The following is a 19,152-nucleotide window of genomic DNA, read 5'->3' as shown; positions in this document are numbered from 1 at the left end:
TAAACACATTATAGGTTTAATTAAAATAAGCATCATCATCATCATCGTAATCATCACCTACGCCGACATTGAACCGATCCGAAATACCTGATCGAATTCCTTTCTTGTTAGAGTACTTTAAACGACGTTGTTCTCTAGATTCTTCGTCATCTTGATTAATAAGAAGCCTTTCGTCCTTATCGTTTACTGCTCCAACTCTTACCATTAGTTTTTCCAGATCCAATAACGTAGTATTGTTGCCTCCTAATTCCAAAAGGGTAACAAGGTTTTTGACTACGTCACCTTTATAGTAAACTAATAAAGTCGGAGTATTATCTTCTGGGTAGTTTTCAATTGCTCTGGTGGCTGGAATGTCAACAAATTTCACATCCGGAAATTTGCTAGCAGCTTGTTGCATCAATGCAGATAGCAACCTACTTTGTAGCTTGGCTTCTGAGGATAAATGTGCAAATACATAAACTCCCTCACCTTCAGCCTTTCCCATGCTACATTGCGTAATTTCTTCATTATATTCAGGTTTTGTAATATGGAATACTTGGCCGAATCTCGATTTCTGATGTAATTTTTGTAATTCAGCCATACGCTTCTGTTTATAGAATTCTAGAAACTCCTCATCTTCGTCATCTTCTAGTTCCTCTAAATCAGAGAAATCCTTACCTTCTAGTCTATTGTCGTGCTGCTTTTGAAGGGCTTCTTCTATGGCTTCTTCTAATTGAGCGGTTGGCGAAGGTGGCCTTTCCGGTATAACACCATGCTGTCTTAAAATATCATTCCATTCGGTATCCTCAGTTTCATCAACCTGAACAAGGAACTTCTGATCGTTACCTAAATTCATTTCTATAATTTGTAATTCCACTAGTATATGCTTTGCTATGTAGGGTACGAAGTTTTTATAAAGAGATACTTTTTTTCATGTTCTACATTTTGAACGCTTGGCATATAATGAATTATTAAGATGTGCTATTAGAGACAATTATTCCGCTTTCCACTCAATGGACTAATAATTGTGCTAAAAATAATTTTTTGATATATATTCGAGAATTAGTTGATATATTAGTCTTTGTTTGCACCCCTTTTGCGATTTAGTAACGCCTGCAACATAGCCGTCTTAGGAGTAGATGAAGAGGCATTTTTGGTCTTTTTAGTAGCACTCGATTCAGCTTGTGCGGGTTTTTTCTTGGTAGTTGACCTTGTAGAAGCCCTAGACTTCCTTTTAGGTTGTGGTTTGGGTTGCATGTCTTCATTAATATCCGATACATCATCATCACTTAAAATCACTTGGACGTCACTATCATGGTCGGCAGGTACTTCTGCTGGTTCAATTCCTTCCATGATATCATCATCTGAGTCTACAATTTCAGCAGAAACGGCCTCTTTAGCTTTCTTAGCGGAAGCTCTCTTCCGAGGGCTTCTTCGAAGCGGTGGATCAACGGCTTCAACTTTTGGCAAGGGCTCCTCAGAAGTACTTTGGGTGGTTCGCTTTGATTGCTTTATGATATTCTTGAAGTTGTCATATTCTTCATTTCCAATTATGTCCTTATTCTCGGCTAATATTTTAACTTCATTGTTCACTTCCCGGTCAATGAAGTCCTGTAATGCATTCCGGTCATCTTTGTCGACAAACTTACGAACAGCCTCATTCATCCCATTCTCAGGAAGCAATGACAAGTTCATGCCAACTAAAAACTTGTTAACCAGTGTCTGTACCTTTAGATCTCCATTTTCATGATTATATTCATGCATAGCGTCCAAATCGATAGGGCTCCCCTTTTTTAAGGTACGAGCTTGGCTTCTTTTCTTATGGAAGTATACAACATTAGTAGCGTTCGCAACACGGCCCACAAATCTATTGCTAAAGCGCCTTGGATTCTCGACCTGATAATCAATGGCTGAGTTGGTTGGACTGCTGTAGTTCACGCGCAAGCGAATCAGCGGCAATGGTTGATCGTCAATATTAGCTTCATCATATACTACACCGGCCTTCTCTGCACCCATCCTATTGGCCTTTTCTATCAATGAGTTAACTTTTTCAACTAGGTATTGAGATATCCCTACCTTATCGTGAGGTTTGAGTTCAGGGACATCGGCTAGTGATATTTCTTCCATCAAAAACGGTCTTACAGTAGTCAATGGGATATTAACTAATGTCGGAGGCTCGCCTTGTTTCAGTTCCAATATGAATACATGTTTATCCTTAGATTCGGCTTCGCAAAGAGCAGTTGCAACACTGGATCCTGGTTGCAAAACGTCGAAACCTTTCGATGGGTTATGAACTAAATGAGGTATACATTCATGTTCATGTCCCCAAATGACCATGTTTAAGAAATCTGGGAGAACAGCCTCCGGTAAAAATGCAGTATTAGAGTGACTAGAGTGGTTTTGGTGCACGCACATGATATTAAACCATTCCTCCTGCGCCTCCGACGGTATATTGAACTTTACATTGCCTTCTTTAAAGGTCCGGAATAGCCGCTCCTCTCTAACGGAAGAAAGCCCGTACAAGGCAAGTTTTGTTCTTCCTTTCTGAAACAAAAGCGGCGTTAGATCAATATTGTCTGCCTGTTTGAATTTTCCGAAATGGTTCACTAATCCAGATACCTGTAGCACATCCATCGGCGTAAGTAAACCATGACCCGAAGCATCATCGTGATTTCCTGCTATTGCAAAAATAGGAATTGCTATATTAAAATTGGGATCTTCGTAGTTCACTGTATTAAACTCACTAGTCGTAAAAATATCAGATGGATCGTTTAATAGTTCTAATTCACATGGCTTATCGCCCATACAAGCAAGTCGTATTGATCTCATCACCTGATACATAGATTTCTTGGAGGGTTTGTTTACATGGAATAAATCACCGCATTGCAGTATCATGTCCACATTTTTATCTTTTGCTAGCATCATTATCTCGTGGAACGTTATCCACGAATCATCTCCAGTTATAGGGTCGGATTCATTATAACCAACATGATTGTCAGTGGTCACAAGTATACGAATAGTGTTAGGTTCAGGGTATTCATCCAATTCAATATGTGATTGCTCCATCTTAAACCAGCAGGGTAGCCCTAATGGTATATGCCTTCAGCTGCTTGTGGGTTAAATGTACTGGCCAAACCTAGTAACTTTAGTTTTGCTATGCGAAATACCTTTCTTTTTTTTGTACTTTCATTAGACATTTCAATGTTATCAGACCGAGCACCTGAACGAGACTCTAACATACAACTAGCGCCAGCAATGACGAAAGTAATACCGCCTTATAGTATGAATTGCGATGGAGATATCTTGCGAATCTTCATCATTCGGCATGGACAGACAAATGAAAACGTACAAAAGATTTTGCAAGGACATAAGGACACATTATTGAACGATACTGGCTTCGAACAAGCTGATAAATTAGGTCAATATCTAAAGGATCAAAACATTAGTTTCGAGCGGGTATTCTGTAGTGACTTGAAGCGCTGTCAGCAAACCATAAATCGAGTTCTTAGTCACTTCAGCGAGCAGTCTCGGCCGGAAATCGAGCTTACCAAGGAATTGCGGGAGCGCTTCATGGGTGAGATTGAGGGTATGTATCTCTCTGATGCAGAGCTCTTTGCCAAAAAACACGAAAAGGCCTCCTTCAGGGAGTTCGGGGAAAAGATGGAGGATTTTGATGTTAGAGTTTCCGGGAAACTGTCGCAAATAGCCACCAGCAGTCAAAACCTGAAGAATGTTGCTCTCATTAGCCATGGCGGCACTATTCGCCAAATTCTAAAGCACCTGAACTTAGAAGGATCTCAGTATCAGCGACTAATCGTCTTCAACACGTCTGTTACTGTAGTTGACTACCATAAAAGTACCAACCAATTCGATGTCAAGCGTGTTGGAGTAACCAATCATCTAGGTAGCGGTGAGTTCATAGTTAGCGATACACAACTACGCTAGTGTCCCATGTATACACTTGATAGATGGCCAGTGTGCTGGTTCAAATAGCCACAAAAGTATCTTCCTTTGGGCAGTAGACTTCCAGATTACCAGTGTTGTCACGTGACGTATTCTATGACCGCGCGAAGACCAATGCTGACGCCCGGAGTGCCAAGAAGACTCACAGCCTCGGGCCGCCTAGGCAGCAGCTAATTGGAGATCTGCATTGTTTGGCACTTATCTGTTCATGTGTTTAATACTGATCATAATCCTATATAACCTAAATACTTACATCAGCCCCAAGTGACTAACGTCATACACGGCGTCCGGCATAGGCGTAGTCTAGTAGTTAATTTATAGGTTTCACTTTATCCAGCAGCTCTTTAAACCCTTCGTATCCTATCTGGCTTTTGTTGCTTGTGTATACACTCACCTCGTAAATGTACACTTCAGGATCTTCTATCATCTCCAGCGCATTCATGCACCCTGCCTTCTCAATTAGGTTCACAAATGCCGTCTTCTTATCCCATTGCTGCTGCACCATGACTTCAGGCAAAAATGTCGCACTGCGTAACCCTCCTCCCCTCAAATCGTCGCAAACTAGCCTGATCCCGTGCTCCCCAATGTTCCAATCATAGATGTCTCCCGAGCCATTCTTGTAGATAACTTCAAATTCGGACAATATATTGCAGCTACAAGTCAGCTTGGGTAATTCGCCTGCAGAAATTGGTGAGAAACGGGTGTCCTGGAGAGCAGCTATAAGAGAATATTTCTCAATCCCCTCCAGTATAGGTAATTTATGAAAAGTACCAATGCAGCCACGCAAGTCAAGTTTTCCAGCTCGGTTCAGCTTATTCCATGTAACAAACAGACACACGTCCTCCTCCTCTTTCTTCTTTGGTATGGAAACATCAGGATATAGCACTTTTTTGATGTTGTCAAACGTCAAGGGGGAAGCCTTGTTGTTAAGTTTAGTATAAAGTGCTTGAAATGCGTAAAAACTAAACGGATCACCCTTCTGTAACAGTTCTTGGCTCATTGGGATGCGGTCACAGGCTGGGCGGTAATAATTGGTATACTAACTATGCAATTCAGGTGTCTGCTTAAACTCCGCAGTACTGGAATTGTCATTTTTATATCGTTTTTCTAAATCAAGTATGTAATCATCGTAGTTAGGTAATTAGATTAAGTCATAGTAGGCCAAGAGATTATTTCCTAACAAGGAATTACGGTAATACTATTTACTTAGTCCTTGAAGTTACACCGTTTAAAAATGTGTTGATAATATTAAATTGTTTTTACCATAGTTAATCTTCAATATTTATTATATCATCCCTCAGTCGCAATATTTTTTGAATTTGAATATTGCATTGTATGTGTCTCTCTACTAGAATACAAAATTGTGACTTTCTACAGAAACGATTACAAAGATCAATAAGAACAAAGTAAAGGATTATTAGTTGAAATGCTACTTTGGAGTTTATTCTTAATCGTGTACGCTGCATTATGCAGTGCTAAGAACTTCTATGATAATTCTCCGAATATTATTGAATTAACTGAGAACGACTTCGATAAAGTTGTTCATCAGACGAACTACACCTCGTTGGTGGAGTTCTATGCACCTTGGTGTGGCTATTGTAAAAAATTGAAGGATCCTATGTTGAAAATGGCGCGGAAGTTGGATGGCTTTGTTCAGATAACGGCTGTGAACTGTGAAGAACCTAAAAACAAGCGGCTATGCAACAAGCATCAAATCCAAGGGTTTCCCACATTGATGGTTTTTAGGCCTCCAAAGATTGAGCCAAGACTTTCAAATAGTACTGCGAAAGAATCAAAGCATCTATCTGAGATTTACACTGGAGCTAGGGACCGGAAATCTATTGGTAAGTTTTGCGCGTCCAGGGTGAAGAACTATGTGAGGAAGTGGAGGAGTGTATTGCAGTTCAAGGACTTGATTCTTGAGACAACGCCGTACAAATATAGCATGTTGCTTGTCTCAAAAAAAGAGAGATTGCCCTTAATATACAAGAGTTTGGCAATTGACTGGTTAGGAGTAATAGATTTCCACTTTATTAGTTGTAACAACTTGAAGGATGCTGGATTGACTGACCTATCTTCTACCCCCAACATTGAGAATTACCTCCGCGGCTTGGCTGACTTTAGTTGTGACGAGAATGATTACGTACTAATCGATAAAGAGTTGGATCAGGTGCACACATTAGAGTTGAAGAGTTTCTCCAAAGATAAGGTTTCTAAGTTCTTGACGAATTTCGCTACCCCCAAGGAAGGTCCATTTAGCGAGCGTGATAAGTACCTTACTGAATTGAAGAACGCTAACAGAAAGTCTCCTCTCGGTAAGAAAAAGAATAAGAAAACCCCCAAGACGGATCCCAAGAAAGCTCCCAAGAATGATCCCAAGAAAACCGTATTGGAGAATGATGAACTGTGAAGGCCGTACGCTGCTTTAATGGAAGATCGTGGATTTCTGGGGTTACCCTGCTCGCCGCTTTTTACATAGTAAAAATTAGTTTGTGTTGATTCATAGAACTTCTAATAGAAAGATACTGTCCTAGATACTATTCGTAGACAGTAGCGTTTGCTTTATTCGCGATGATTACGAAGTACTTCACGAAGGTTTACGTGAGGTTTAACCCATTTGGCAAGGAAGGTATGTGAAGCTTGTTTTTCCATTGTAGATAGAGAATTTTTTGACATGGGCATCGTTACTAACAAGAGATTGCAGCTAAGAATGCTAGGCTGTTCCTCAGCTCGATACCACCTTTGCAGAGAACCACTAATACTCAAGTATCTCATGAAATCATATCTGGATCTTCTACCGGAAGTCCACTACTAAGAGTCACATTCAGAGATAAGACGGAGATGGAATTGGATCCTAGTAAGTTATCATTCAAAGAAGTATCAAACTACTTTGATGGCCATTCCAGAAAGCTGCAGATCAAGGACGTTACCGAGAACCAGTGATTTCTGGTGTATCATATATATTGTACAATTATTTTTGCTCACGTGCTGTGTAAAACCTACATCAAATACATAACATTAGATGCCAGTATTTAGTAAGAAGAGGTACATATCTGCCTCAGCTAGCCTGCAATTGTTTTTAAATAGCTTGGGTCGCTTGGACCCGTGAATCCTGTCATTGATCTGGCGGTTAATGAATGGTGAATTACGTTAGCCAAATTTTTCAGTAGGGGAAAAAAGAACTTACATAGTAAATGTAACCTCATCTCATCTCTACATTCGTTAAAGTTGTGGTTATACACTAAGGCATGTCGTTCTACTTTAAGGATATTAAGCCGGGGTACGATTCTGCGGGGTCAGATGATGAACTGTCAGACGTATTAAACAGCAATAGAAACAATAATGACGTCTCTAGTGATTCCGAAGATGATGATTTAAGTTCACTTACATTTGGTTCGTTGAAGAAGGCCCAAGATACCATATTAACGGAAGAGCGTGGGGCTGCTTCTAAAACTAGTTCAAAGAGGAAACCTAATAAAGTAAAACCTATCGTTGAGAAAGAATCAGACCCTGAAGAATCAGGTGATGATCTGGTAGAGAGCGAAGAGCAGGAAGACAGTGGGTCTGAAGACAGTGAAGGTGACTTCTTTGAAGAAGGCAGCAACCAATCTGGCAAGAAGAAGACTCGTAAGCATGCTCCAAAAGAGCAATCATCAAAAAAACGGGTACCCAAAGTACGTGAAATCCCTGGGTTAAACTACGCTAAACGAGAAAATCAGCTTTATACAGATATTAGATTCGATAAGTCCATGGGCAAACCTGAAAACTTCGCAAAAGTGCGTAGCAGATATGGCTTCCTAGATGAGTATCGGCAGAAGGAAATTGATGAGCTGAAATCAATGCTTGCGGATAGGAAGCTCATGAGCAAGATTTCGGAAAGAGAAAAGGAAGAAATGGAAGCCAGGTTAATCAGCTCCAAATCAAAGTTGCAGTCGATTCAAAATAGAGAATTAGAGACAAAGATTGTAAAAGACTATGAACAGGAGATAAACAAGAACAATAAGGGGAAGTTCCACTTGAAGAAATCAGAAAAACGGAAGGTCGTTCAAAAGTGGAAGTTCGATAACATGAAATCTAAACAAAGGGAAAAGGTTATGGAGAGAAAAAGGAAGAAGAGACTCGGAAAAGAGTTTAGAAGCTTCGAATTTCATAATAGGTAGATACTTTGTAAATTATATACAGTTCGGTTCGGCATCACAATTTGTCACCCCCTTTTGCCAACCACTCATTAATAGAACCTGGCCACACACTAGTGTTTTCATAGCCATAAGAGCTTGCTAATTCTTGAGCAGCTTGTGCTCTCATACCACCTGCACAGAAAAAGATAAGTTCTTTCTCTGTGGAAGGTTTTTCCATACCGAAGATTTCTTGGAACTCATTGGGCGGTAAGGAAAGAGCGCCTGGGTAAGTTTTCAATGGAAGATTTATAGAGTTTGGTAGGGTATATTGCTTTAATTCTGCGGGTTCTCTAACATCTACTAATACCTTGGAAGGATTTGGCTCCTTTACCAAAGTTTTGATCTCATCGAAACTATACGACTTAAGCGTCTTTGAAGCAAAGCCTCTAGCTAAAGCAGCGCGTAAAAAGTTTGTGCTTAACATGTTATAGATGAGATTGTATATGCGGTTCGCGAAATCTATTATCGTCGTAAGCATTTGTAAAATAAGTTTATTATGTACAGTAACTTATATTAATAAGTAAACCGCAGACTCTTAGCATCTAACAAAATAAAAAAATTGCAAATCAAAATCGTTATAAACGACACGGAACGACTTCATTTGCCGTTAACTGTACGACTCAAAGCACATGCATTCATCGTTCAAATCATTAATTAATACTCTATATATCTTCGTATTTTATATAAGTTAGACTTATCTAGTCCATCTTCATTTCTCGACAGATCTCGAGTTGGTGCTAGCCCTTACTCCTACTTCTCCATACGAATCTAATCCGGCGTTTCTTTCTAGGTGCTGCCTCCACGGGTGTTTATCTAAATCTACGAAATCATGTGTCGTGGACTATCTAACCGATCACGTGCTAACTTGAAGTTCCTTGATCACGTGAGTATTAAATATTCAATGATAGATTAGTTTACTATGTATATAGGTCTAATCTGAGTCAATGACCACTTGTCGTCCTTCGACTTCTAGTCATATTCTCATATCTAGCTATGGCGACTTTATATACGTTAGACTTATCTAGTCCATCTTCATTTCTTCGACAGATCTCGAGTCGTTACTAGCAATTACTCCTACTTTTCCATACAGATCTGATCCGACGTTTCTTTCTAGCTGCTGTTTCTACGAGGTTTCTATTTGAATCTACGACATCATGTGCAGTTACCCGTTCTCTCATATTCACATTATTAACACCTTATTTCAAGCGCTTGGGCAAATGGCGCAGTTGGTAGCGCGCTTCCCTTGCAAGGAAGAGGTCATCGGTTCGATTCCGGTTTTGTCCAGAGTTAACCGTTTCGTCGGATTAATTTTTTCATCTGCATGATTACGAAACATGCAAATAAAAGGACTACATGATAGTCACACACAGCATCCCAAACAACAAATGGATAAATAGTCTTTTTATAAAGAGTCTTTAAAATTTTGTACCTGTTACATCCTACTTGCCACTTTAAATACTAGCTCTTAATATTGCACTCTAATATCAATTACTATTATGTCTCTTGGAAGAAAAGCTGCTGAACGTTTAGCCGATAAGACTGTCCTTATCGTTGGCGCCTCAAGTGGTATCGGTAAAGCTACCGCAACTGAGTACTGTGATACTACAGGTGGCCAAATTAAATTAATATTGGCTGCTAGAAGATTCAAGAAATTACAAGAGATTAAGAAGGACATTGAGAAGGACTTTCAAAATGTCAAGATACATATTGTCGAGCTTGATGTAAGCGACTCAAAAAAAATCGCTTCCTTTGTTGAAGAGTTGCCTGAAGATTTTAAGGATATTGATATCTTGGTTAATTGTGCAGGTCTGGCTCTTGGACTTGACGATGTTGGTGACATTGACCCTGAAGATGTGGAAACTATGATAAATACTAATTTTATAGGTTTAGTCCACATTACCCAAGCCGTCATTCCTATCTTTAAAGCGAAGAATTCGGGTGATGTTGTGAATGTGAGTTCCATTTCTGCAATAGACTCGTATCCTAAAGGCTCTATTTACTGTGCAAGTAAGCATGCAGTTAGAGGCTTTACGAAGGCTTTAAGACAAGAAATGAACAGAAGTAATATTAGAGTTATTGAAATTGCGCCCGGCTTAGTTGAAACCGAGTTTTTCACTGTACGATTCAGAGGAGACGAAGAGAAGGCGAAAAAAATATTTGAAGTTGCCCCTGCTTTGCACCCTGATGATGTGGCAGATTCAATCGTCTACGCCACCTCGAGAAAACCAGGTACAACTGTCGCAGATCTCTTAATATTACCTACTCAGACAATCCCCCTAGCTGAAGTCTACCGTGAAAAAAAAATAAACGTGTGATCGAATATGACATAATATGGCCATTGCTGTTTACTGACGAAGTGTTATTGCTTTCATTCGTTTAAGATAGTTACAGTATATACAGTTAATACATGCAGATTCCGAACCTAGTTCCGTTACTAAGAAGTCTGGAAACGTACATTCGGTATAGTCTATGGTGTTATACTGGCAGTAATCCCATTATCTGTATCATTTTGACGTAACAGTACTGGTGTGCCGTATTGTGAGTCAAATTCAGTAAAGTCAATGTCTGTATCTCCGCTCAACTCTTTGTACTTCCGAATAACAGCCTCCTCCAGCTCTAGAGAGTCGTTGAAGACAATTGAACCTTCAGTGTTATAAACCCTTGCATTAGCGAATATCAGATGGAAGTCCTCTAATGTTTCTCTAAGTGAATCATAGGCCTTGGTGGAAATATTCTTCATTACATTTTCAAAAGCTACAGGGTACTTTATGAGCATGTAGTAATCTGGATAAAGTTTTTTGGAAGGCTTAACCAGAAATATCTCAGTCAAACTCCTACCCTCTTCGTTACAGTAGCCCAGAATATAGTCATACAATTCCTTTGCTTTTTCCGCGACCGCAGTCCTAACTTCATCTGGCTGCGTTGGTGAATCTCGCACATAAGGCCTTCCATTTTTTGATGGTCGGCCACGACGGCTTTTAACTTTTGTTTTAGTTTTAGACATTCTAACATCTTTAGAAGATGTTTTACCACCAAATTGAGACGAGGACTCCTTCCCTGAAGATGAATCCTTCGGTAAATTCTCAACTGGAGAGTATTCTTCAGCTCCTTGAGCAAGCAGTTGTTCCATTTCATAATCATCGTCTAATTTCACTTTTTTACTCTTCGGAGGCCTACCAGGTCCCCGTTTACGCTTTGACGGCAAAACTGGTCCTTCGTTATCATCATTATTGGAGTAGAAATTGGAGCCTACAGTTGAATTGGGACCAGGACTACTAATTGCTGATTCTACGTCACTCACTTCAAATTGCTTTAACCATTGCTCTTCTGACAAGCTGTCTTCATAATGAGCTGCCCTTCTTTCCCTAGCTCCTCTACCTCCAACAAAATTTTTGTCCGCTTTTTCGCGTTCTATCTGAGCTGCTATATCTTGATGATAAAATTCTGGTAATTCTGAATCTTCCAACAATCTTGAGGTTATACCGCTAGCAAGTTGTTTCTTAATTATTTCGGTATCTATTTCAGCAAACAATTTCAGTTCCTCATCATTTCTCGCCAAGATTTCATTTAACTCAGCGTCATCCAAATGTTCATCCTCTTCTAAACCGAGTTCTCTCCTTTTTTTCTGCTCCTCTTCTGCTTCCAATAAAGATCTTAAGAGTGCTTCCTGTTCCTCAGAAGTAGATTTGTTGTCAAACTTACCAGCTTGGATAACTTTTCCATCAATATCTAACTTTTTATGTGCCCTGTCCAAAATTACCTCCTCAACAGAATTGTCAGTTATCAGTCTCAAAATACGGACTTCATTTTTCTGACCAATTCTATGCGCTCTATCTTGAGCTTGTAAATCTTGATGGGGGTTCCAGTCGGTGTCAAAAATAATGACAGTATCTGCAGTCTGCAAATTCAAACCTAACCCACCAGCTCTAGTTGATAGTAAAAAGCAAAAGTATTCTGAGTTTGGTGCATTAAAGGCATTCAATAAAGCTGTACGGTCATCTGACTTTGTATGACCATCTAAACGAAGATATTTCATGTCACATAAACGTAAGAAATCTTCCATAATATCCATAATTTGAGTCATTTGAAAGAAAATCAAGACCCTGTGGCCAGAGGCCTTGAATTTAGGTAATATTTTTTGTAAAATTTCGAATTTTCCTGAAGCACGCCAGATATTGGCATTGGTCTCCCTATTTGGATTAATTTGGTCCTCTACCTCTTCAAAAACGAAAGGGTGGTTGCAAATCTTCTTCAGTTGCATAATTTGATTATTGAATCCACGTAAGCCGACCATCTTTTTGCTGCTACTACCTTCAACCACAAAAAGTCTACGGTATTTTAACATCTGTTCGTATAGACACTGCTGTAAAGCACTCATACGGCATTTAATTACTTTTTCCACTTTATCCGGGAGTTCTTTCTCGACATCTTTTTTTAAACGACGGAGCAAGAATGGTCGTAAAACTTTATGTAATCTCCGAATGACCAATAGTGTTTCTTCTTCACTTAATTCTATCTTATCCTGGCCACCAGTATTCGCGAACGGTGTGTTGAACCATTCATCAAAAGATTTTACGGAATTGAAAATCTTTGGTAGAACGAAGTTTAATAAAGCCCATAACTCTGGCAAATTGTTCTGCAAAGGCGTACCTGTCAAAATTAATCTGTAATCTGTGTGATAATGTTGATTCAACGTTAAGGACAGCTTAGACTGTGCATTTTTCATTCTATGCCCTTCATCGATAACCATGTGAACCCACTTAATCTTAGAAAGTAACGGCTTTTCCTTAATAATATATTCAAAAGTAGTAAGAACAACGTCAAATGCGCCAGCTTTTATGATACCACTTAGAGCCTTACGTTCGCTAGGAGGACCTTTGAATGCAATTTTTTTCAACGTTGGTGCCCATTTATCGAATTCCGAATTCCAGTTCGTCAAAGTCGACAATGGCACTATAACTAAAAATGGACCGTGAATTCCCTTAACTTCGTATAAGTATGTTAATAAAGAGATCGTTTGAATGGTTTTACCTAAACCCATTTCGTCAGCGAGGATACCGTTCAAATGATTATTATATAACGAAACCATCCACTGTAGACCCTTTATCTGATACTCCTTCAACGTTCCACCAACCAATATAGACGGTTGAACAGTCACAACTTCCTTGATACGATGAGCAACTTCATAATAGTCAATTTTTTCACGATCCGACTCTTGAACATCGCCGGTCTCTTCAATTATTTCTTCTTCGCCATCCTCCTTATCACGAGAAGTGATCTTCTCCTTCGTGAACTTCTGCTGGTCTTTCACAGCCCTAGTAAGAGAATCTAAGAAGGCATTGGTTTGTCTTAGCAAATGTGTAATTCTAGTGTCCTTTGTTTGATCTAATAATTTGATATACGCCTCTTCATCATTAGATCTTAAAGCCTGCAAACGCTGCTTTGCATTTCTCTCTATCCTCTTCTGTTCCTCCTTCTCTAGGTTGCTGTGAACAGTTGCCAACCTGTTACTAAACTTGAGCTTCGCTGCCCTTCTCTCCATCCTCTGATTGAACCAGTTCAAAGAATACTCAGTGATAGCCTCCAACTTCGCAGATTTTTCGAATAACTTGCGCTGGTGTTGTTGAAACTCATGTCTCTTATACAGCTCGCTAGTCAAAAGTGCGTCTTGCAAGTTAACCTTCCGGATCTTTGAGAGAAAATTCGGATGTGTATTGGTGAGGAGAGTGTTCTGAAACCACTCGAATTGCAACACATGCCCACGAACAGCTTTCTGTAGTGGTAAAAGCTGAAGCGAATAGTATTGTAACAGCGCATCATCCTTTTCTTCCTGTCTTAACGAGTCGTCATAAAGTCTGTTAAGTGAATCGTCCACAGCGGTATCAATGTCCAAGGCGATCAACGTCTGATAAACTTCCATGGCTGAGTGAACATCCATACCTGTTGGCAAAATCCCGGGACTAATTAACAATTTTGGATTCTTAGGTGAAGGGAATAGTTCCTCGTATGGAAGTGAATCAGGTAACGGTTGGGCCGAATAGCAATCCACAATTGTTGTGGGTTTTGTGATATCTATGATTTTTGGTATGTCTCTGTTCAGTTTCTGAAACTCATGCAATGTCTTCGGAGGCAGCTGTTTTGGCGGCTCTCTGTATTTAGCAGGAATATCCTCAAGGGCTGGAAGTGCGCCCGTCTGCTCTATATTTTGGGCGCCCATACCTGGGGCGGAAGATTGTGGGGAAAGATCTTCCGTCGACGCTTTACGCGTATTTCGCGCAGTATCATCGCCTGAAGAAGGCATATTCTGCTGACCAGATGGCAGTGGTTGCTGCGCCTGTGATTCTTGGTATGCCGGTGCAACAGTTGTCTCAGCAGTCTTCTGCTGAAGTTCATTCCGCTGAGATAATACACCAAAAACAATAGAAACCATCTGCCGCAGGTTTGGTGGATTATTTAGTGACGTTTGTACCACTTCCAATACCTCCTTCGGTATAGGTTGCTTGTTTGCAAGGCATTTCAAAGCATTAATCTGAGCCTTAAGCAACTCAGATTGCTCCTGAGTGAGCGGTGATGCCCCCATTCCATTCGGAACGGCTGAACTAGACGGTGATGGTCCCCCATTAGTGTAGGTTGGAGACACATGCTGCTGATTCTGTCGCTGTGGTAATGACGGGATCTGCACTTGAGATCCTTGCATTCCCTGTGGCACCTGAGATCCCGTTGACACCCGACTCCCCTGTCCAGCCTGTAGCTGCGTCACTTCCTGTTGTTGCTGGAGATGCTGTTGTTGGAGCTGTTGCTGTTGGAGCTGCTGTTGCTGAAGTTGCTGTTGCTGGAGTTGCTGTTGCTGGAGCTGTTGTTGTTGGAGCTGTTGCTGTTGTTGTTGCTGTTGTTGTTGCTGCTGTTGTTGCTGCTGCTGTTGTTGTTGTTGTTGCTGCTGCTGCTGCTGCTGCTGTTGAAGCTGCATTTCCTGCTGTTGCTTCGCAGCTTGCCTCAACACACGCGTAAAGTAAATAAATTCAGGTATCGTGCTAGCATTCTCCCCATGCTGGTTACTTAATTGTTGCCACCTCTGAATCTTCGTTAGTACTCATTTTCTAACTTTATTTCTATTAAAATCGCGCGCTTACATACCAAATAACATCTGTTTATCTCCTCCTTAGTAAGTTGTTTCTGAGGAAGTTCCATATCCATCTTTAAAGAAAAAATTACTATAATGAATCCCTCGATCACACTCCCACTCAGTGACTAAACAATTATTCGATACGTCCGAGAGAGTCACTATTCTAGTTTATTTCAGAACCCTTGTTTAAACGGGACCGAAGTTACCCCCTGCCGTATTTGTGATTTATTTGATTATGCCTTAGGTTGGAAAAATTTTCCTTCCAGTATGGCATTTTAGGTCAGCTGACCATAAAATAACGACTAGGATGTACTACATAAACGTATGCGATGTCGAATTTGATATTTAACACTTAGAGACCGTTAAGATATATAGAAGATTCATATAAATATCTACAGATTATATTAGGGAGAAACCATGCTGTTTGAATACCTTCTAGGGTGAGACATTCTGTGAGAACAAAAAAAAAAAAAAAAAAAAAAAAAAGAAAGGAGCAATGCGACGGCCTTTGAGGGATCCGATAAGGCTTCCAATGTCCGTCAAATGATGAGGGTACCATTGTTTCGGCAATTTCGGTTCTATGAATGGGTTCGATTGGGGATATTAGTCGTCACCTTCCGCTCCAAATAATATCATCATGTCCATATCATCTTGGTCAAGTTCTTCGTCTTGTTGGGACCTTTGATCAGTAGGCTGCTGTTCATTATTTTCTTCTTCTTCTTCATCTTCTTCTTCTTCTTCCTCCTCCATCTCTTCTTCCTCTTCTTCTTCTTCTTCCTCCTCTTCTTCCTCTTCTTCTTCTTCCTCTTCATCTTCCGCTCTTGGAGGGCGTGATGTTGGTGCGACGGGAACCTCTGGCGCGATTGTATTGCTGTTCTGTAAAGTTTCTTCGCTTGCGAGCAGTTGCTTACGCTTTATTTCTACTTCTTTTTCGAGTTTGTTGATGCTGTCGATGAAACGCGACTTTAGCAATGGATTCGTTGCCTTTGCCAGTTTGTCCTTGTTTTGTTGTAGAATGCTCTCAAGTTCACCCAGTTCGTCCTTGAGAAGTTCATTATGCTGCAAATCTTCGTTCGTTTCCGGTTTGGGGTTCTTCTGGCCGAATTCGTCCTCCTCATCCTCGTCCTCTTCATCTTCCTCATCCTCGTCTTCTTCCTCGCCATTGTCTTGTTCAACCTCATCTCCCGCCTCGTCAGCCGGAGGCTGCTCGTCACCCGACAGGGTGCGACCTTTTTCTCTATCACTGGAGTCTTGTAGCGCTTGTTCGAGTTCTAGCTCGAAGTCTTCATGATCTTCGTGATCAACGTTGTCGAACTTGTCACCAAATAAGGTGCTATCTACCGACAAGTTTGCAGCGGCGGTCTGAGAAGGTGACATAGCATTTGTACTATTCTGTTTGGCATAATTGACTAGGTCAATGTTAGACGAAGTCTTCTGAGCTAGCGAGTCTTCGTCCACAAGGTCATAGCTGAACTCCTCTGCCTCCGCATCTTGTTTCAGCAGAAGTTCTACCGTCTTCTCCACATAGTCCATTTCAGTAGAGCCCATTCGGCGTCGGAACCGCCTGTTACGCACATTATAGAGGGGAGGAGTTATACCATGCTTGTAGTCGTATGCTTTTTCAGCGATCGCGTCTAAGTGCTTGCTTTCTGCGTCTGTCAGGGAACCACCTTGGAAGCCAGTTAATATCTTTTTCCTGGATTCCGTTATTTCTGCCTGATATCTTTCAAAATGCTTCTTTACTAGGTCTTCTGTATCCGGGGGATGAAGGTCAAATACCTCCTCCTCTCGATTTATCATCGCAATGCAAAGTAGCATTTGCGAAACGTCAAATGTCTTAAGCAGATTTTTCCCATCAACTGATTTGTTTACTTCTAACAACGTAGGAATATTAACAAGCACTGCACCGTACTGATAGTCGTTAATTCTTACAATTGCATGTCTTTCGCCCTTCCACTTAATGCTTATGCCAGAGTAATCACCACTTTCAATAGAATTTTTCACAAATTCCGCCTGGATATCCGGGAGCACCCGCAATATTATACCTTCTTCTATCAAAGGATCCTCTTCTATATCTGATGCCTCGGAATCGTATCCTTCTCCCGGAATCCTTGGGGGCTTAACGCGTATTTTTGGAGCTTTGGTTTTCGCACCTGAACTTGCAGATGGCACTGGCGTAATTGAATCTCTCTTAATGTTCAGCTTTAGTTTCATCGATTGCTTTGAATCACTGCTTGGTGAAGGCTCAATATCCTTCTTTTTAATCATTAGCTTAATCTTTGTATTCGCTGCATTGGAAGGCTGCGGTGATTGATGGGTTGTTTTCTTCGTATCATCCCGTACAGTACTACTCTTAAGTTTAATCTTCTTAAGTTTAGGCTGCCCGTCTCCCTGGTCATCACCGGTATTTTTAGGCTTCTTAATCTTAACAATAGGACCCATCTTAGCTTCTTTCAACTACTGTCATCCTTTAATTCCAATGTTTGATATGTATCGAACGTCTTAAACGTAATAAAATTAAACACGATGTAAACATGTTAACTTACTAAACCCACACATCATATATTTCAGTGTGCTACATACAACCCCAAATACGTGTACCAAAGCTTATTGGACTGTTTTATCAGCCATGAAGATATCGTATCGAGCTAATTATGGTCTTTATGATGGTTTTGAGTTTTATTTATGCTTTCTTTGTACTTATTATTAAGCGATGCCAAGTTAATACATTTAACTCGGAAATTTTTTCGCCCACAAGATGGAATGCTACTTTAAGACTACGAAGGTCATCGCATACACTGAAAGAATCACAGCGGCTACACTGTAATAGTTAAAGATGAGTCTCCTTTCTAAATTTTCTTTGCAGGAGTACATGAAGGCATGTGGCGTCGTAAACATGAACTGCGGCAGAATCGTGAATACCGACAGAAACTTATACAAGACTATCTTTACTAAGCTTGCTTTGGAAAAGCAGTACCCAGATACTTCTAAGCTACAGGTTGTTGAATTATATCCAGCTGTTGGTATGTCTAGTTTAGCGTTCCATGAAGTTTATAAACCAAAATTACAGGTGCTTATGGAACCCAAACTCTCTTTCGGTAAACTAATAAAAAGTCATCTAGAACTCATCAGTTCGATTAAACTCTATCCTAAGCATCCATATTTATGGGAATCTTTTATTAGTCTAATAGAGGATAAGACTATTGTTGTGGAGAAACAATCAAGAGATCATATACATGACAGTTTTTTAATTATGGGCAATTTGACAGATAAGTCAGGTGAGCAATTATATATGCAGTACCTACAGTGTGTTGGCAATAGAAATTGGCTGCAACGTTTCGGTCTAGTTAGAATGCTGTTTTGGGTCCGGCATAAAACTGCAATTAAGATCTTGGCTCCCCTCCATAGTGGTAAAAGATCGAGATGCTCTCTTATGACGGAGGCATTCACAAATACTAAACTGGTTGCTACTACTGATCAGAACATAAAAGAATATGACGAAAGGGTCCTGAAAGAACACGACCCTGTTATCTTTTCAGATCAAAAAGATGACTATGCGTTAGTGGAGATTTGCCCTAAGGAGCACAATATAGACCTCGATAATTGGGATTACTGCATACAGCGGCTAATGATTATGAGGAGTACCCCATTGAGAGACACATTGGAGATCCTGGGACACGGAGCAAGCGAATACTTGAGGCCAAGGCTCAAGGATACGCTACTAAGTCTGCGTCCTATGGATTTGACTGTGGAAGATTTTTCCACAATCGCAAGGGAGTTTGCAAACTGGCCATTTAAACCAACATCGTTGATAGATTTTTACGAGCCAACTGAAGATCATTAGAATTCCCACAGCAGACCCAGTATAGAAAACGCTACACCTTTTTACATACTATCAAATATCAAGTA

General features: G+C 40.4%; 12 protein-coding genes and 1 non-coding gene across 13 annotated transcripts; 7 read left to right on the top strand and 6 right to left on the bottom strand.

The window, feature by feature from the left end:
- Positions 1 to 16: 16 nt before the first annotated feature.
- On the bottom strand, positions 17 to 835 carry PLP2 (Plp2p; the record flags this gene model as incomplete). Its single annotated transcript, XM_018130347.1, has 1 exon — positions 17 to 835. One exon carries the CDS (start codon positions 833 to 835, stop codon positions 17 to 19), a length of 819 nt encoding a protein of 272 aa, XP_017985557.1.
- A 218-nt stretch (positions 836 to 1,053) lies between these two features.
- MRE11 (MRX complex nuclease subunit) lies at positions 1,054 to 3,045 on the bottom strand (the record flags this gene model as incomplete). The annotated part of the gene is made up of 1 exon (XM_018130348.1): positions 1,054 to 3,045. The coding sequence occupies one exon, from the start codon at positions 3,043 to 3,045 to the stop codon at positions 1,054 to 1,056; it is 1,992 nt and encodes a 663-aa protein (XP_017985556.1).
- A 189-nt stretch (positions 3,046 to 3,234) lies between these two features.
- Positions 3,235 to 3,924, top strand: AW171_hschr265 (phosphoglycerate mutase; the record flags this gene model as incomplete). The annotated part of the gene is made up of 1 exon (XM_018130349.1): positions 3,235 to 3,924. The coding sequence occupies one exon, from the start codon at positions 3,235 to 3,237 to the stop codon at positions 3,922 to 3,924; it is 690 nt and encodes a 229-aa protein (XP_017985555.1).
- A 328-nt stretch (positions 3,925 to 4,252) lies between these two features.
- AW171_hschr264 (uncharacterized protein) lies at positions 4,253 to 4,942 on the bottom strand (the record flags this gene model as incomplete). Its single annotated transcript, XM_018130350.1, has 1 exon — positions 4,253 to 4,942. One exon carries the CDS (start codon positions 4,940 to 4,942, stop codon positions 4,253 to 4,255), a length of 690 nt encoding a protein of 229 aa, XP_017985554.1.
- A 426-nt stretch (positions 4,943 to 5,368) lies between these two features.
- Positions 5,369 to 6,352, top strand: MPD1 (protein disulfide isomerase MPD1; the record flags this gene model as incomplete). The annotated part of the gene is made up of 1 exon (XM_018130351.1): positions 5,369 to 6,352. The coding sequence occupies one exon, from the start codon at positions 5,369 to 5,371 to the stop codon at positions 6,350 to 6,352; it is 984 nt and encodes a 327-aa protein (XP_017985553.1).
- A 161-nt stretch (positions 6,353 to 6,513) lies between these two features.
- On the top strand, positions 6,514 to 6,885 carry MRPL44 (mitochondrial 54S ribosomal protein mL53; the record flags this gene model as incomplete). Its single annotated transcript, XM_018130352.1, has 2 exons — positions 6,514 to 6,571; positions 6,647 to 6,885. The coding sequence occupies 2 exons, from the start codon at positions 6,514 to 6,516 to the stop codon at positions 6,883 to 6,885; spliced, it is 297 nt and encodes a 98-aa protein (XP_017985552.1).
- Positions 6,886 to 7,190: 305 nt separating this feature from the next.
- On the top strand, positions 7,191 to 8,102 carry RRP36 (rRNA-processing protein RRP36; the record flags this gene model as incomplete). The annotated part of the gene is made up of 1 exon (XM_018130353.1): positions 7,191 to 8,102. The coding sequence occupies one exon, from the start codon at positions 7,191 to 7,193 to the stop codon at positions 8,100 to 8,102; it is 912 nt and encodes a 303-aa protein (XP_017985551.1).
- A 34-nt stretch (positions 8,103 to 8,136) lies between these two features.
- Positions 8,137 to 8,544, bottom strand: AW171_hschr260 (rhodanese-like domain-containing protein; the record flags this gene model as incomplete). Its single annotated transcript, XM_018130354.1, has 1 exon — positions 8,137 to 8,544. One exon carries the CDS (start codon positions 8,542 to 8,544, stop codon positions 8,137 to 8,139), a length of 408 nt encoding a protein of 135 aa, XP_017985550.1.
- Positions 8,545 to 9,331: 787 nt separating this feature from the next.
- Positions 9,332 to 9,404, top strand: AW171_hschr259. The gene has a single exon. It is a non-coding gene; the product is annotated as a tRNA-Ala (tRNA).
- A 212-nt stretch (positions 9,405 to 9,616) lies between these two features.
- On the top strand, positions 9,617 to 10,435 carry ORA1 (oxidoreductase; the record flags this gene model as incomplete). The annotated part of the gene is made up of 1 exon (XM_018130355.1): positions 9,617 to 10,435. The coding sequence occupies one exon, from the start codon at positions 9,617 to 9,619 to the stop codon at positions 10,433 to 10,435; it is 819 nt and encodes a 272-aa protein (XP_017985549.1).
- Positions 10,436 to 10,587: 152 nt separating this feature from the next.
- On the bottom strand, positions 10,588 to 15,308 carry SNF2 (SWI/SNF catalytic subunit SNF2; the record flags this gene model as incomplete). Its single annotated transcript, XM_018130356.1, has 2 exons — positions 10,588 to 15,192; positions 15,255 to 15,308. The coding sequence occupies 2 exons, from the start codon at positions 15,306 to 15,308 to the stop codon at positions 10,588 to 10,590; spliced, it is 4,659 nt and encodes a 1,552-aa protein (XP_017985548.1).
- A 538-nt stretch (positions 15,309 to 15,846) lies between these two features.
- On the bottom strand, positions 15,847 to 17,685 carry TAF7 (TATA-binding protein-associated factor TAF7; the record flags this gene model as incomplete). The annotated part of the gene is made up of 1 exon (XM_018130357.1): positions 15,847 to 17,685. One exon carries the CDS (start codon positions 17,683 to 17,685, stop codon positions 15,847 to 15,849), a length of 1,839 nt encoding a protein of 612 aa, XP_017985547.1.
- Positions 17,686 to 18,079: 394 nt separating this feature from the next.
- Positions 18,080 to 19,087, top strand: MTF1 (RNA polymerase specificity factor; the record flags this gene model as incomplete). Its single annotated transcript, XM_018130358.1, has 1 exon — positions 18,080 to 19,087. One exon carries the CDS (start codon positions 18,080 to 18,082, stop codon positions 19,085 to 19,087), a length of 1,008 nt encoding a protein of 335 aa, XP_017985546.1.
- Positions 19,088 to 19,152: the final 65 nt, after the last annotated feature.

Source organism: Eremothecium sinecaudum, chromosome II (assembly GCF_001548555.1).
Source record: "Eremothecium sinecaudum strain ATCC 58844 chromosome II, complete sequence".
NCBI classification, from domain to species: domain Eukaryota; kingdom Fungi; phylum Ascomycota; class Saccharomycetes; order Saccharomycetales; family Saccharomycetaceae; genus Eremothecium; species Eremothecium sinecaudum.
Note: the sequence above shows the minus strand (reverse complement) of the source record. Positions and strands in the feature narration are given on the sequence as shown.